The sequence below is a fragment of the Microcaecilia unicolor genome, chromosome 5 (assembly GCF_901765095.1).
Source record: "Microcaecilia unicolor chromosome 5, aMicUni1.1, whole genome shotgun sequence".
Taxonomy (NCBI): Eukaryota; Metazoa; Chordata; class Amphibia; order Gymnophiona; family Siphonopidae; genus Microcaecilia; species Microcaecilia unicolor.
The window spans coordinates 350,720,199-350,736,910 of NC_044035.1; the positions used below are offsets into that span (position 1 = coordinate 350,720,199).

The 16,712-nt window shown below is 49.1% G+C and overlaps 1 protein-coding gene across 2 annotated transcripts in view; it reads left to right on the top strand.

Annotated features, from left to right (window-relative positions):
• Positions 1–10,933, top strand: part of FAM92B (family with sequence similarity 92 member B) — a 68,730-nt gene extending 57,797 nt beyond the window's left edge. For both annotated transcript variants that reach the window (XM_030202707.1, XM_030202708.1), the window contains one exon: positions 9,509–10,933. In XM_030202707.1, the coding sequence (XP_030058567.1) occupies positions 9,509–9,631 (123 nt within the window). In that variant the 3' untranslated portion in view covers positions 9,632–10,933. The remainder of the gene's footprint in view (positions 1–9,508) is intronic.
• The last annotated feature ends 5,779 nt before the right edge of the window (positions 10,934–16,712 follow it).

The following is a 16,712-nucleotide window of genomic DNA, read 5'->3' on the forward strand; positions in this document are numbered from 1 at the left end:
CCACTGACTCTTCTCATGAGACCTATTTAGTGTCTCCTACCATGCGCCCACCCCCGGGTGCAGCACCCCTCCCCCTGGCGAAATTACACCCTCCCCCTCCCGGGTGCATTTTTACCTGCTGGGGGGGTGGTGCCGCGCGCCTGTCGGCTCCGAGTCCGCTTGTTCCCTGCTGCTCCCTCTGCCCCGGAACAGAAAGTAACCTGTTCCGCACAGAGGGAGCAGCAGGGAGGGAACGAGCGGACTCGGCCAACAGGCGCGCGGCACCCGGGGCGGACCCCCCCACCGCCCCCCCTTGGTACGCCACTAGGTTATGCTTTACCAATATAAAATATACACCCTTACTCACCAGCATCAAGGTCCATGATCTCGAGAAGAGGCCATTCTGCGTGTATGCTGGGATGGGGAGGGGGGAAGGTTTGGGGTATGCTGCTTTAATGTATCCAGTACACTTAAGACTTAAGCCTTCATGCAGTATTGTAGTGGTCCTGATGCAGGAAACTAATGGTATGCAAACTATTGCAACCTTTAAAAAAATGTGTGTACCCACCATTGCAGAAATATGTAGATATTTGCTGCATTGTGAGTAATGTCTCTCCCTTCATGTAATTGCACGAGCAGAGATGGGAAGGAAAGTTTTAAAAACAGGCATATTAGACTCCCTCCTAGTCCTCCCAACACTCTTGTCCCCTCTTCCCTTGGGTTCCTGGATTCCCCCAATTGCCCTGACACTCTGATTCTCTGGTTGAGGGCCTCAGGGAGATCCTTGACTAGAAAACCTCCATTTTTAGGTGGGCTAGGAGGTTCGGACTAACTTTTAAATTTGGGAGACAGGAGAGATAGCCACTTGCTTCTACCCCCGGCCTTTCATCCGTGAACACAGAACGGAAATAATTGTTAAGCAGTTCATCTTTATCCATATCAGCTTCCACGTATTCCTCCCCTTCTGCTTTGAGCCTCCCAATGCTATTTTGGCATTTCCTCCTGTCGCTTACATATCTGAAAAACGTCTTATCCCCCAATTTTACCGTATTTGCTATCTTTTCTTCCATTTGCCTCTTCGCTTTCCTGACAGTTTTTCCAGCTTCTCTTAGTTTATCCAGGTATTCTCACCTGTCTTCTTCTTTGTGAATCATCTTATATTGTATGAAGGCTAACCTCCTTTCCCTTACCTTTTCAGCCACTAAGTTCGAGAACCAGAGCAGCCTTCTTTTCCTCTTTCCTTTATGTAATTTATTAACATAAATGTTACTTGCCTTTAAAGTAGCCCCTTTAAATCTTGTCCACTGCTGTTCTACTTCCTTCAACTGTTCCCATCCTGCTAACTTCAATCTCAAATAAGCTCTCCCCTCTGTCTTAGTATTTGGACCACACCATTCGGTGATCACTAGATGCCACAAATGGTCTCATAAGTACATAAGTATTGCCATACTAGGAAAAACCAAAGGTCCATCGAGCCCAGCATCCTGTTTCCAACAGTGACCAATCCAGGTCACAAATACCTGGCAAGATCCCAAAAAGTACAAAACATTTTATACTGCTTATCCCAGAAATAGTGGATTTGCCCCAAGTCCATTTAACAACAACAACGGTCTATGGACTTTTCCTTTAGGAAGCCGTCCAAACCTTTTTTAAAACTGCGCTAAGCTAACCGCTTTTACCACATTCTCTGGCAACGAATTCCAGAGTTTAATTACACGTTGAGTGAAGAAAACTTTTCTCCGATTCGTTTTAAATTTACTACATTGTAGCTTCATCGCATGCCCCCTAATCCCAGTATTTTTGGAAAGCGTGAACAGATGCTTCACATCTACCCGTTCAACTCCACTCATCATTTTATAGACCTCCCACCATGACATCAGAAGCATTCTCTTTGTTTGTAGGCACCAGGTCCAGAATAGCTCCATCCCGCGTCGGTTCCATTCTCCGAGGACAAGCAGGCTGCTTGTTCTCACGACTGGGTTGACGTCCGCGGCAGCCCCCACCAACCGGAAGAAGCTTCGCGGGACGGTCGGCACGCAGGCTACGCCCACCGCGCATGCGCGGCCGTCTTCCCGCCCGTGCGCGACCGCTCCCGCCAGTTACTTTTTTTCCGCGACTGAGAGAGTTGTGCAATTGCCTCTCTCTCTGTTCAGCCGCCGGATTTTCGACCGCGTTTACGCGGATCGTCGCTTTTGGAGCCCGTATCGGTTTCCTCTTTTCTTTCTTTTGTATTGTTAAAAAAAAAAAAAAAAAAAAGAAGATTTCGCGCGTGTGGAGCACGCGCTTCCCTTTTTCCCTCGCTTACTAGCGGGGACGCCACGCTGCGGCCTAGTGGCCGCTCGGTCGGTTAAAATTTTCGTGGTGTGATTTTAGCCACCATTGCCGACTTTGACTTCGCCGACGCGATTTTTCCGTCGATGTCCTCGAAGGTCCCGAGTGGATTTAAGAAGTGTGGTCGCTGCGGCCGGCCGATCTCGCAGACCGACACCCACGCTTGGTGCCTCCAGTGCCTCGGGCCGGAGCACAACCTCAAGTCGTGCGCTTTGTGTCTCGGTCTCCGGAAACGGACTCAGGTTGCGAGGCAAGTTCTGCGGGACCGTCTTTTTGGAACTTGCGCCGGCCCCTCGACGTCGACCTCGACGGCATCGGTATCGAAGGCCGGTTCTTCGGTACCGGTATCGATGCCCGAGACATCGGCACCGATGGCAGCGACCCCAGGAGAACAGGTCCCGTCGGCCCGCCGGCCCGCCGGTGAGAGTGGGGTTGAGAGGCCGCGTGGGCAGTCGGCCCCGGTCACTCCCTCAGCTCGTGAGCCACGGGACCGAACCCTGTCGGACCCGGTACCTCGAGACCGAGGGGGATCGACCTCCTCCTCCTCCATGCCCTCCGGCGCCGGTGACGCGCACCGGAAAAAGGACAAAAAGCGCCGTCACCGGGAGCCCTCGGTGCACCCTGAAGAGGAGTCGACGCCGAAGCGTCATCGCAGAGAGGAGAGATCTCCGTCGGTGGTGGAGGTACCGACGCGTCGGGGTTCCGGCACCTCGGTGCCGTCTCCTGGCCCCCAGCAGCTTCTGGCACCGACACCCTTACCGGCCCCACCGCTTTTTCCGGCAGCGGGCCTGGACGAGTGCCTCAGAGCCATCCTTCCGGGGATCCTGGAAGGGCTGATGCGCCAGGCTGTGCCGACGCCGGGGGTGCTTGCGCCCTCGGCGCCGATGACTGTGGCGCCGGCGAGCTCTAGCCCGGCGCCGGGGACGTCGACACCGCCGCCGCTTGCGGTGCCGGTCTCGACAGCCACGCAGGTGGAGTCCCCGTCGACGTCGATGGAGGGAGCTCCGTCCCCGCCGGCGCGGGAGTCCACCGCTCGACGACACCGAGACCTCGGTGCCTCGACGTCGAGCCGGGCCCGGTACCGGACTCAGCTACATGAGCTAATGTCCGATACCGAGGATGAGGACTCGTGGGGGGAAGAGGAGGACCCGAGATATTTCTCCTCAGAGGAGTCTACGGGCCTTCCCTCGGACCCCACGCCGTCACCGGAGAGGAAGCTCTCACCTCCTGAGAATCTCTCCTTTGCCTCCTTTGTGCGGGATATGTCTATAAGCATTCCCTTTCCCGTGGTCTCTGTGGAAGAGCCGAGGGCCGAGATGCTCGAGGTCCTCGACTATCCATCACCACCTAGAGAGTCCTCCACGGTACCGCTGCACAATGTCCTGAAGGAGACGCTGCTTCGGAACTGGGTGCGACCACTAACTAACCCCACCATTCCCAAGAAAGCAGAGTCCCAGTACAGGATCCACTCTGACCCAGAGCTCATGCGGCCCCAGTTGCCCCATGACTCAGCGGTCGTGGATTCTGCTCTCAAGAGGGCACGGAGTTCGAGGGATACCGCCTCGGCGCCCCCGGGGCGGGAGTCTCGCACTCTGGACTCGTTTGGGAGGAAGGCCTACCAATCCTCCATGCTCGTGACCCGCATCCAATCTTACCTGCTCTATATGAGCATCCACATGCGGACCAATGTGCAACAGCTGGCGGACCTGGTCGATAAGCTCCCGCCGGAGCAGTCCAGGCCTTATCAGGAGGTGGTCAGGCAGCTGAAGGCGTGCAGAAAGTTCCTGTCCAGGGGGATTTTTGACACCTGTGACGTGGCATCTCGTGCTGCGGCCCAAGGTATAGTGATGCGCAGGCTCTCATGGCTGCGTGCCTCTGACCTGGACAACCGCACCCAGCAGAGACTGGCTGACGTCCCTTGCCGGGGGGATAATATTTTTGGCGAGAAGGTCGAGCAGATGGTTGACCAACTGCACCAGTGGGAAACCGCTCTCGACAAGCTCTCCCACCGGGCGCCTTCAGCACCCGCCCCCACGGGCGGGCGTTTTTCCCGGGCCCGGCAGGCTGCACCCTATTCTTTTGCGAAGCGTAGGTACAACCAGCCGGCCCGAAGGCCTCGTCAGGCACAGGGACAGCCCCAGCGCGCTCGTTCCCGTCAACAGCGTGCGCCTAAGCAGCCCCCTGCGCCTCCACAGCAAAAGCCGGGGACGGGCTTTTGACTGGATCCATGGGAACATAGCCGCCCTACAAGTGTCCGTACCGGACGACCTGCCGGTCGGAGGGAGGTTAAAATTCTTTCACCAAAGGTGGCCTCTCATAACCTCCGACCAGTGGGTTCTCCAAATAGTGCGGTGCGGATACGCCCTGAATTTGGCCTCCCTGCCTCCAAATTGTCCTCCGGGAGCTCAGTCTTTCAGCTCCCATCACAAGCAGGTACTTGCAGAGGAACTCTCCGCCCTTCTCAGCGCCAATGCGGTCGAGCCCGTACCACCCGGGCAGGAAGGGCAGGGATTCTATTCCAGGTACTTCCTTGTGGAAAAGAAAACAGGGGGGATGCGTCCCATCCTAGACCTGAGAGGCCTGAACAAATTCCTGGTCAAAGAAAAGTTCAGGATGCTTTCCTTGGGCACCCTTCTGCCAATGATTCAGAAAAACGATTGGCTATGTTCCCTGGATTTAAAGGACGCATACACTCACATACCGATACTGCCAGCTCACAGACAGTATCTCAGATTCCGCCTGGGCGCACGGCACTTTCAGTATTGTGTGCTGCCCTTTGGGCTCGCCTCTGCCCCACGAGTGTTTACAAAGTGCCTCGTGGTGGTAGCGGCCTACCTACGCAAGCTGGGAGTTCACGTGTTCCCATATCTCGACGATTGGCTGGTCAAGAACACCTCGGAGGCAGGAGCCCTCCGGTCCATGCAGTGCACTATTCAACTTCTGGAGCTGCTGGGGTTTGTGATAAATTACCCAAAGTCCCATCTCCAGCCAACTCAGTCTCTGGAATTCATAGGAGCGCTGCTGAATTCCCAGACGGCTCAGGCCTACCTTCCCGAAGCGAGGGCCACCAATCTCTTGACCCTGGCCTCGCAGACCAGAGCGTCTCAGCAGATCACAGCTCGGCAGATGTTGAGACTTCTGGGTCATATGGCCTCCACAGTTCATGTGACTCCCATGGCTCGTCTTCACATGAGATCTGCTCAATGGACCCTAGCTTCCCAGTGGTTCCAAGCCACCGGGAATCTAGAAGATGTCATCCGCCTCTCCACCAGTTGCCGCACTTCACTGCTCTGGTGGACCATCCGGACCAATTTGACCCTGGGACGTCCATTCCAAATTCCGCAGCCCATGAAAGTGCTGACGACGGATGCATCTCGCCTGGGGTGGGGAGCCCATGTCGATGGGCTTCACACTCAGGGTCTGTGGTCCCTCCAGGAAAAGGATCTGCAGATCAACCTCCTGGAGCTCCGAGCGATCTGGAACGCACTGAAGGCTTTCAGAGATCGGCTGTCCTGCCAAATTATCCAAATTCGGACAGACAATCAGGTTGCAATGTATTACGTCAACAAGCAGGGGGGCACCGGATCTCGCCCCCTGTGCCAGGAGGCCGTCGGGATGTGGCGTTGGGCGTGTCGGTTCGGCATGCTCCTCCAAGCCACGTACCTGGCAGGCGTAAACAACAGTCTGGCCGACAGACTGAGCAGAGTCATGCAACCGCACGAGTGGTCGCTCCATGCCAGAGTGGTACGCAAGATCTTCCGAGCGTGGGGCACCCCCTCGGTGGACCTTTTCGCCTCTCAGACCAACCACAAGCTGCCTCTGTTCTGTTCCAGACTTCAGGCACACGGCAGGCTAGCGTCGGATGCCTTTCTCCTCCATTGGGGGACCGGCCTCCTGTATGCTTATCCTCCCATACCTTTGGTGGGGAAGACCTTACTGAAGCTCAAGCAAGACCGCGGCACCATGATTCTGATCGCGCCCTTTTGGCCCCGTCAGATCTGGTTCCCTCTTCTTCTGGAGTTGTCCTCCGAAGAACCGTGGAGATTGGAGTGTTTTCCGACTCTCATTTCGCAGAACGACGGAGCGTTGCTGCACCCCAACCTTCAGTCCCTGGCTCTCACGGCCTGGATGTTGAGGGCGTAGACTTCACTGCGTTGGGTCTGTCTGAGGGTGTCTCCCGGGTCTTGCTTGCCTCTAGGAAGGATTCCACTAAAAAGAGTTACTTTTTCAAGTGGAGGAGGTTTGTCGTGTGGTGTGAGAGCATGGCCCTAGAACCTCGTTCTTGCCCTGCACAGAACCTGCTTGAATACCTTCTGCACTTATCGGAGTCTGGCCTCAAGACCAACTCAGTAAGGAATCACCTTAGTGCGATTAGTGCTTACCATTACCGTGTGGAAGGTAAAGCCATCTCTGGAGAGCCTTTAGTCGTTCGATTCATGAGAGGCTTGCTTTTGTCAAAGCCCCCTATCAAGCCTCCTGCTGTGTCATGGGATCTCAACGTCGTCCTCACCCAGCTGATGAAACCTCCTTTTGAGCCACTGAATACCTGCCATCTGAAGTATTTGACCTGGAAGGTCATTTTCTTGGTGGCAGTTACTTCAGCTCGTAGGGTCAGTGAGCTTCAAGCCCTGGTAGCTCATGCTCCATATACCAAATTTCATCACAACAGAGTAGTGCTCCGCACCCACCCAAAGTTCCTGCCGAAGGTGGTGTCGGAGTTCCATCTTAACCAGTCAATTGTCTTGCCAACATTCTTCCCCAGGCCGCATACCCGCCCTGCTGAACGTCAGTTGCACACATTGGACTGCAAGAGAGCATTGGCCTTCTACTTGGAGCGGACACAGCCCAACAGACAGTCCGCCCAATTGTTTATTTCTTTCGACCCTAACAGGCTAGGGGTCGCTGTCGGGAAACGCACCATCTCTAATTGGCTAGCAGATTGCATTTCCTTCACTTACGCCCAGGCTGGGCTGACTCTTGAGGGTCATGTCACGGCTCATAGTGTCAGAGCCATGGCAGCGTCGGTGGCCCACTTGAAGTCAGCCACTATTGAAGAGATCTGCAAGGCTGCGACGTGGTCATCTGTCCACACATTCACATCACATTACTGCCTCCAGCAGGATACCCGACGCGACAGTCGGTTCGGGCAGTCGGTGCTGCAGAATCTGTTTGGGGTGTAAATCCAACTCCACCCTCCAGGACCCGAATTTATTCTGGTCAGGCTGCACTCTCAGTTAGTTGTTCTTCGTAGGTCAATTTCTGTTGTACCCTCGCCGTTGCGAGGTTCAATTGACCTGGGTTCTTGTTTTGAGTGAGCCTGAGAGCTAGGGATACCCCAGTCGTGAGAACAAGCAGCCTGCTTGTCCTCGGAGAAAGGGTATGATACGTACCTGTAGCAGTTGTTCTCCGAGGACAGCAGGCTGATTGTTCTCACCTACCCTCCCTCCTCCCCTTTGGAGTTGTGTGTTTCTTATTTTTGCTAGTCATTCAACTGGCGGGAGCGGTCGCGCACGGGCGGGAAGACGGCCGCGCATGCGCGGTGGGCGTAGCCTGCGTGCCGACCGTCCCGCGAAGCTTCTTCCGGTTGGTGGGGGCTGCCGCGGACGTCAACCCAGTCGTGAGAACAATCAGCCTGCTGTCCTCGGAGAACAACTGCTACAGGTATGTATCATACCCTTTACCCATTGCTGAAACAATTCTTCCTATAGGGAATCCAAGATCCCTTTGCTTCTGGACGCTGAATATATATGCTGTATCCTGAGCGCATCAGCATTTTCTGAATACTGGCTGAGTATCTCCACTGTCTGGATAAATCCCAATGCCACCTCTGCTGCTTCCCCTAATCCATCCCTTTTCTTATCTGGATAAATATCCTGCTGCTTAGCTATTTCAGTAGCCAGATATTATCCAGATGACTTTTAAAAATATTCGGATAGGGAAGTTATGCATTGGCCTTATTTATTTATTGCATTTGTAACCCACATTTTCCCACCTATTTGAAGGCTCAATGTGGCTTACATTAGGCGTTTGCCCAGTCGGTGGATAACAAATACAAAGTTGTATAGTGATCGTATGAGGTATGTGGAGGGTCGGAATGGATGAAGATTGCGTGATGTCCTGTTCGATCATAGTCATGCTGTGTTAGTATGCTGGTGTTACATAAGTACATAAGTAATGCCATACTGGGAAAAGACCAAAGGCCCATCAAGCCCAGTATCCTGTCCCCGACAGCGGCCAATCCAGGTCAAGGGCACCTGGCAACTTCCCAAACGTACAAACATTTTATACATGTTATTCCCGAAATTGTGGATTTTTCCCAAGTCCATTTAGTAGCGGTCTATGGACTTGGGTCCTTTAGGAAATCATCCAAACCCTTTTTAAACTCTGCCAAGCTAACCGCCTTCACCACGTTCTCCGGCAACAAATTCCAGAGTTTAATTATGCTTTGGGTAAAGAAACATTTTCGCCTATTTGTTTGGAATGTACTACACTGTAGTTTCATCACATGCCCCCTAGTCCTACTATTTTTGGAAAGCGTGAACAGATACTTCACATCCACCTGTTCCACTCCACTCCTTATTTTATATACCTCTATCATGTCTCCCCTCAGCCGTCTCTTCTCCAAGCTGAAAAGCCCTAGCCTCCTTAGTCTTTCTTCATAGGGTGTTTCATCATGAAAAAATGGAACCTGTTCAGAATGACAGATACAACTTTGGCCACCTTGTTTGGCAGACTGGATGGACAATACAGGTCTTTACCTGCTGACATTTCCTAAATTACCTCCCCATCAGTCAGCCATTGCTTAACCTCCTTTGAATATCAGCCCACTTGTGGATATCCTGAAACCCAGACTGGCTGAGGGGTAATCCAAGAGCATAAAAGAGGAGGATTGGCATATGTAGGAGCTGTTTTACTAAAGCTTAGCATGCACTAACAGAATTAGCACATGCTTAATGCTAAGAAACCCTTTTATACCTGTGGGCTTCTTAGTTTTTAGCAATCACTAATTTAGTTAGCGCATGCTAAGCTTTAGTAAAAAGGCCCCTTAGTGCTTTTGTGTTATGACACTGCCAGGGCTTACGATAACACTCTACAAAAACTTGGTGTCTGATGTGTGATCAGTTTTCTGCAAGATGTACCTACCAACACACTTGTCTTTTTCCCTCCGTGTACTAGACTGTTACACCTTGTCTTTCAGAGCGGCCAGAGCACTTTGTCACTGCAGAGGCAAAACAAGAGAGAGAGTGAGGAAGAAGAGAATGAAGAGGAAGAGGAGTTAGAGGATATTCGTAGTTCGCTGTATGCTCGGATCCGGAGATAAAGGTTTCCTATGAGCCAGTATGAGAAAACGTGTCATGGGCTACACCTCCAGCGGTTAACCTTATTTGCAGCTTGTGAAGTTTACAGAATAGAGACCTATATTTAAAAAAAAAAATTGATTAGTATAAATCCAGAAGCAGGGGATCTTTCAGTACATTACTTATGATGTGGGTTCGCTCCTCAGTGAGCCACATGCATCGTGGCCTTTCATTTTATAACTATTGGCGTAAGATGGCCTGGAGTTTTGTTGCTTTGTTTCAAACAGAGGAGAGGGAAAAGCCAAGTTTAGCAGATCATTAGGGACAGGCTACTCCAGGGTTACGTAACTTTTTTCCCTTTTTATAGCAAATAACCTGTCTTCCAGATTTCCCTAGATAAATTGGAGCTAGAGCACGCCGCTTGCCTAGTGCAAACCCTGAACTGGCTGATACTCTGTCATCTAGAAACCCTTTAACGCTGTCCTATTAAGGTCAGCCAATAGGACATTAATACCTAGGTGTTTATAAGTTAGATCTCAGTATGAACTGAAGCAGGTGTCAGTTTATCAGTTGCTCATAACACAGGAGACAGTCATGGTTTTGCCCCATGCACACAAGGATTTGTAGGTGTTTTTTTTTTTTTTTTTACTTGATATCAGAACTACAAATCTCTACATGCACTTGGTCAAAACAAGGACATATTCAACCTACTCTTTAAAACCTTAGTACAGCTGGTATCTGCAGTCAGATGAAGATGCCCCCCCACATGTACTTATACGACTAGACCTGTTGAACGCCAGATCTTATGTTTAAAGGAAATCAGTGAAGGAGAAAAGTTTGAATTCTGAATGTGAAGCATCTCCCCAATTGTTACTTATGGTCCTGGCGGAATTTCTAACACACACCGACCTAGATAACTTAGTCTATTTGGCTACTTCCAACAACTATCTAGATACTACACGGGAAAGGCCTACAGGATGACCAGCCACACCTTAGCTCTTTTCCACATGCTTTTAATCATTCAGCTGACCTGCAGCGAGTGTCCACGGTGAGAGTTTGATTGCAGTTGGTCTCCATTCTTGTACACACTGCTTAATACACACTTGCCCTTCTGTTCAAATCAGCACCTAAGCTCATACAAAACTGGAGCTCTGGTTTTGTGTATTGACTGAAATGCGAATGCTGTGTGTATGTGTTCCTTCATTTAGTGTTTATCATATTATTATGCACTTACTAATCCTGCTGTGTTTAGTGTACTGTGTTCTACCATTACTGTACTTCTGTAATTTAGCTTTGTTTTTGGGATGTGTAATAAAATATTTGTCTTTCTTGCATATGAAAGCCTCCAGTGATATCTTTTTCCACTTTCTCTCTGGGCTGTACCCCCATATTCTCTGTATTGGCCGGTCTGATGAGGGTAAACCCAGCTCTAGTTTTCTGGATTGAATGGCATGTGTTCCATAAAGCCAGGGAATCTCCCATACCTGCCCAAATTCTCTCCAGGATACTGTGTGGAATGCTGTGTAATTTATAGCTCAGCCCCAGGTACAAAGCAAACTGTTTAAGAAAAAAAAATAGAAGGGTATGTATGCAGAATACACTTAACCGCCTAAGTGCCAACTCCACCCCCCAGACCGCCCACAAAATAGCCAGTTTCAACTTAGCGGTTAGTCAGTGGCAATAACTGAATCAGTGCCTCTGAAAATCAGCAGAGAACCCTGCATGTTACAGTCCTTGCAAAAGTGCTATCATAAAACACTGACCTTGACTGTCAGTTAAACCAGAGGTGAGACCTGAATCACTCCAGCCCCTTTCTTCCGCTATTTAGGTGTTATTTTAGACTCCCAGTTAACATTCTCTCCTCAGATTTCTAAGGTTTGTAAATCTGGCTTCTTCAGCTTCGGTTAGTTTGGAGATATTTTTATCACAATGCATTTCACTTACTCATTCTGTCATTACTAATATCCATATTGGATTATTGTAACATTATCTATCCAGGTTCCCCACGCTATGTGCTCAAACACCTTCAGACTTTACAAAACATCAAGCTTCTCTGTCATGCTAAAAGATCTGATCGTGTCTCCCCCCCTGTTCCAGAAATATCACTGGTTCCATATTGACTAAAGAATCTTTTTGGATGGGTGTTCCGCAATATTTGCCTGATCTCACCATTGCTTACTCGCCCATGTGTTTACTCTGATCCCTTAATGTCTACGGCCTGGTCCTTCCTAACCCTAAGAAAGCCATTCATGAATTCACTAGACACTGTGCATTTTATTTTGCTGCTCCTTTTTATTGGAATTCTCTCTCTCATGAAATTAGAGCCAGCCTCCACCGGGAGGCCATTCCACGCCTCCACCACCCTTTCTGTGAAATAATACTTCCTTAGGTTATTCCTAAGCCTATTCCCTCTTATCTTTGTCATATGCCCCCTCATTCCAGAGCTCTCCTTCATTTGAAAAAGGCTGTCTTCCTGTACATAAATGCCCTTGAGATATTTAAACGTCTCTATCATGTCTCCTCTCTCCCTCCTCTCTTCCAGCTTATACATGACGAGGTTCATAAGCCTGTCCCTATAATTTTTGCATTCAACACCACGTACTAATTTGGTAGCCACCCTCTGGACCGACTCCATCCTGTTTATATCTTTCTGTAGGTGCGGTCTCCAGAACTGCACGCAGTACTCCAAATGAGGCCTCACCAGAGACTTATACAATGGCACTATCACCTCCTTTTTCCTGCTGGTCATGCCTCTCTTTATGCACCCAAGCATCCCTCTGGCTTTGGACGTCACTTTTTCTACCTGTTTGAAAGCTTTAAGGTCGTCTGACACAATCACCCCAAGTCCTGCTCTTCCTTCGCACACTGAAGCACTACACCCCCTATACTGTACCGTTCCCTCGGATTTTTGCGACCCAAGTGCATGACCCTGCATTTTTTGGGATTAAACCTTAGTTGCCAAATATTGGTCCATTCCTCTAGCTTCGTTAGGTCCTTCCTCATGACATTCACACCCTCCAGGGTGTCCACCCTGTTGCAGAGTTTAGTATCATCCGCAAAGAGACAAACCTTACCAGACAGCCCTTCCGCAATATCGCTCACAAAGACGTTAAAAAGAGCCGGCCCTAGGACCGATCCCTGTGGAACCCCACTGACAACATCCTTTTCTTCAGAGCAAGCTCCATTTACCACCACCCTCTGTCTCCTACCATTCAACCAATTTTGTACCCAATCAATTACTCTAGGTCCCACACCAAGGGCACTCAATTTATTTATCAGTCACCTATGCGGAACCATGTCAAAGGCTTTTCTGAAATCCAAGTATACCACATCAAGCGCCCCTCCCACATCCAACTGTTTGGCCACCCAGTCGAAGAAGACAGTCAGATTCGTCTGACACGACCTGCCACTAGTGAAGCCATGCTGCCTCGGGTCCCGCATTCCATGTAGTTCAAGAAATGTCACAATCTTTAGAAGCGTTTCCATTAGCTTACTCACCACCGAGGTGAGGCTGACAGGTCTGTAATTCCCAACCTCCTCCTTACTTCCACTCTTGTGCAAAGGAACCACATCCGCCCTTCTCCAGTCCACTAGGACCACTCCAGTTTCCAAGGAAGCATTGAAGAGGTTCGTCAGTGGAGCCGACAGAACTTCTCCGAGTTCCTTAAGCACCCTCGGGTGTATCCCATCAGGCCCCATCGCTCTGTCTACTTTTAGTTTGACAAGCCCCTCACGAACACAGTCCTCTGTAAATGGGACTTGGTCTGCCATACCTCCATCCCCTTTAGCCTTTGCATTCTGCAGCCCTTCCCCCGGTTTTTCATTCGTGACACAGAGCTAAAATAATTGTTAAGCAGTTCAGCTTTGTCCTTATCATCTTCCACATATATCTCTCCCTCAGCTTTGAGCCTCACAATGCTATTATGGCACTTGTCACTTACATACCTGAAAAAGGTCTTGTCCCCCAATTTTACCGTATTAGATATCTTTTCCTCCATTTGCCACTTTGCTTTCCTGATAGCTTTTCCAGCTTCTCTTCGCTTATTTAGGTATTCTCTCCTGTCTTCATCTTTCTGAGTCATCTTATAACGTGCAAAGGCTAACCTCCTTTCCCTTATCTTTTCAGCTACTACATTCGAGTACCAGAGAGGCCTTCTTTTCCTCTTACTTTTATGTACTTTTCTAACATAAAGGTTAGTCACCTTTAATATAGCTCCTTTCAGTCTTGTCCATTGCTGTTCTACATCCTTCAGCTGTTCCCATCACACTACCTGTTCCTTGAGAAATTCCCCCATCTCGGCAAAGTTAGTTCCTTTGAAATCCAGGACCTTCAATCTCAAGTGAGCCCTCTCTTCTGTTTTAATATTGAACCATACCATACGATGATCACTAGATGCCAAATGGTCTGCCACCTTGACGTCAGAAACGTACTCTCCATTCAAAAGCACCATTTACCATATTGAAAATGCGACCATACCATGCCTCTGTGGTTAAGTTCCACTAATAAGTTAAATAATTAACTGGCTTTCTTGAAAGGATTATGGGGCACATTTTCAAAGCACTTTAGGCTTACAAAACGTATAGAACTTTGTAAGTCTAAGTGCTTTGAAAATACACCTCTGTATAATCTTTGGATGCATGACTAGGAACACGAACATACACTTATTTATTTAATATCACAATTCCTCATGTACAGCCACAAAACAACTGGATAGTGTTCACAATGAACTCCTTTTATTATTGACCAGAAAGAAGAGATTTCAGTTTTGGCACAGTATAAATCAGCACAAGAACAAAATGTAAGAAAACCAATGGACTGCATTAGGGGATTGTAGCCCATTTAGTTACATTTAAACAAATGAGAGATCTCCATGAAACAACATATTTATTTCTATTCTGATTTATAAAACCACTTGTCCCTGAAACATGCTCAAAACAGAATAATCCATTTGTGTATCTAAAATGTAATCTTCTACAAAACAGATGAGGTAAAGATGTGATTCCATCCAGCTTATAATCGAACGAGAATAACGCCCAAGTTCCGACCTAAATCGGGAGATGGGCGTTCTTCTCACAAAAACAAATAAAGCGGCATAATCGAAAGCCGAACTTTGGACGCTTTCAACTGCACTCCGTCGCGGATGCGGACAAAGTTGACGGGGGAGTGTCGGAGGCATGGTGAAGGCGGAACTGGGGCGTGGTTATCACCCGAACAGAGATGGGCGCCCTTCGCCGATAATGGATGCGTTTGTAGCTAGAATTTAGGGCACTTTTCCTGGACCCTGTTTTTTGACGAATAAGGCCCCAAAAAGTGCCCTAAATGACCAGATGACCCCCAGAGGGAGTCGGGGATGACCTCCCCTGACTCCCCCAGTGGTCACTAACCCCCTCCCACCACAACAAATGATGTTTCACAACTTTTTACTTTCACCCTCAAATGTCATATCCTCCTCCCAAGCAGCAGTATGCAGGTCCCTGGAGCAGTTGTTAGGGGGTGCAGTGGACGTCAGGCAGGTGGACCCAGGCCCATCCCCCCCCTACCTGTTACAATTGTGCTGCTTAATGCTACTAGTCGTCCAACCCCCCCAAACCCACTGTACCCACATGTAGGTGCCCCCCTTCACCTCTTAGGGCTATAGTAATGCTGTATACTTGTGGGCAGTGGGTTTTGAGGGGGATTTGGGGGGCTCAACACCCAAGGGAAGGGTGCTATGCACCTGGGAGCTCTTTTACCTTTTTTTTTGTTTTTGTAAAAGTGCCCCCTAGGGTGCCCGGTTGGTGTCCTGGCATGTGAGGGGGACCAGTGCACTATGAATCCTGGCCCCTCCCACGAACAAATGCCTTGCATTTATTCATTTTTGAGCTGGGCGATTTCATTTTCCATTATCACTGAAAAGCAAAAACGCCCAGCTCACACCTTGGCGAATAAAACATGGGCGTCTATTTTTTTTTAAAAATACGGTTCACTCCGCCCCTTCACGGACCCGTTCTCGGAGATTAACGCCCATGGAGATAGGCGTTTCTGGTCGATTATGCCCCTCCATGTGTCCCAATGAAAGGAGAATTTTACTTCCATTTAATTACAATATATTCCATATTTGTAACACCAGGCTTCCCAATGCAGTTTATGATGACAGTTAAGATGAACCTATCAGTAAATAGGATATCCTCACTTAAATTTGGCCATGTATTACTGTATTCTGTAGAACAGTGTAGAAAAATGAGCACAAAATACAGAGTTTATTACCAGCTACAATAATTTTTAAGCTGTTTTAGTGATATTCAATTTTATTTTACATAAATAAAATCTGTCAACTAAGTTTAAAAAATATTTTATCATCCACCTTTTAAGGCACTGCTTATCCAACTGGAACAGCTTTAGATTTTTTTACAGATGGACCATGCATAGGCAGTCCGTTATTTCTAATAATCGTTTCCTATTGTTTTGGGTGAACTGGTGGTGGCAAGCTTCGCCTACTGGCTTCAGCCCACATGATGGACTAGATCGGCTCAGTCCATTTCTTGTTCTCAATCTAACCTCCTTACTGCAGACAGATTTCCCCTGCTGGAAGAAGAGAAGGGGGGGGGGGGGGGGGGAGCTAACTCCCACCAAGCTTAGAGGATCAAGCTAGCCAATACAAAGAGTCCCATAAGACAAAGGGAACTGGGACATGTGCTCAGGAAGAGCCTATTACAGAGAATTAATGACAAATATTTGTAGTCCTATCCTATTTAAAGACACAGGAACTAAACTGCTATAAGCAATGTCCAATATATACATAAATGGCATGCATACTGCCTCCATGCAAATGGCAGCAGAGCACTGCACAAGCAATTTAACTGACCAGGAGCCTCTTCTGGCTAGTTAAATTGTTTTGACTATTGATCCCTTACTGCTTTCAGGCCAAAGGGTCGCACATTAGTTCATTAAGCTTTGGGTTGGCTAGACTGAAGATCAGTAAATGCTGGAAATTGCAGACCTGCCAAGTCTCCCTCGCATTCAGCGGGTTATCCCCTGCACGCCCACCAAAGTGAGAAAGTCTCCAGCTGAGATCCAGTGTCGCCGCGGCTTCTCTCATGAACAGCCGCAGCAAAAGAAGAAAA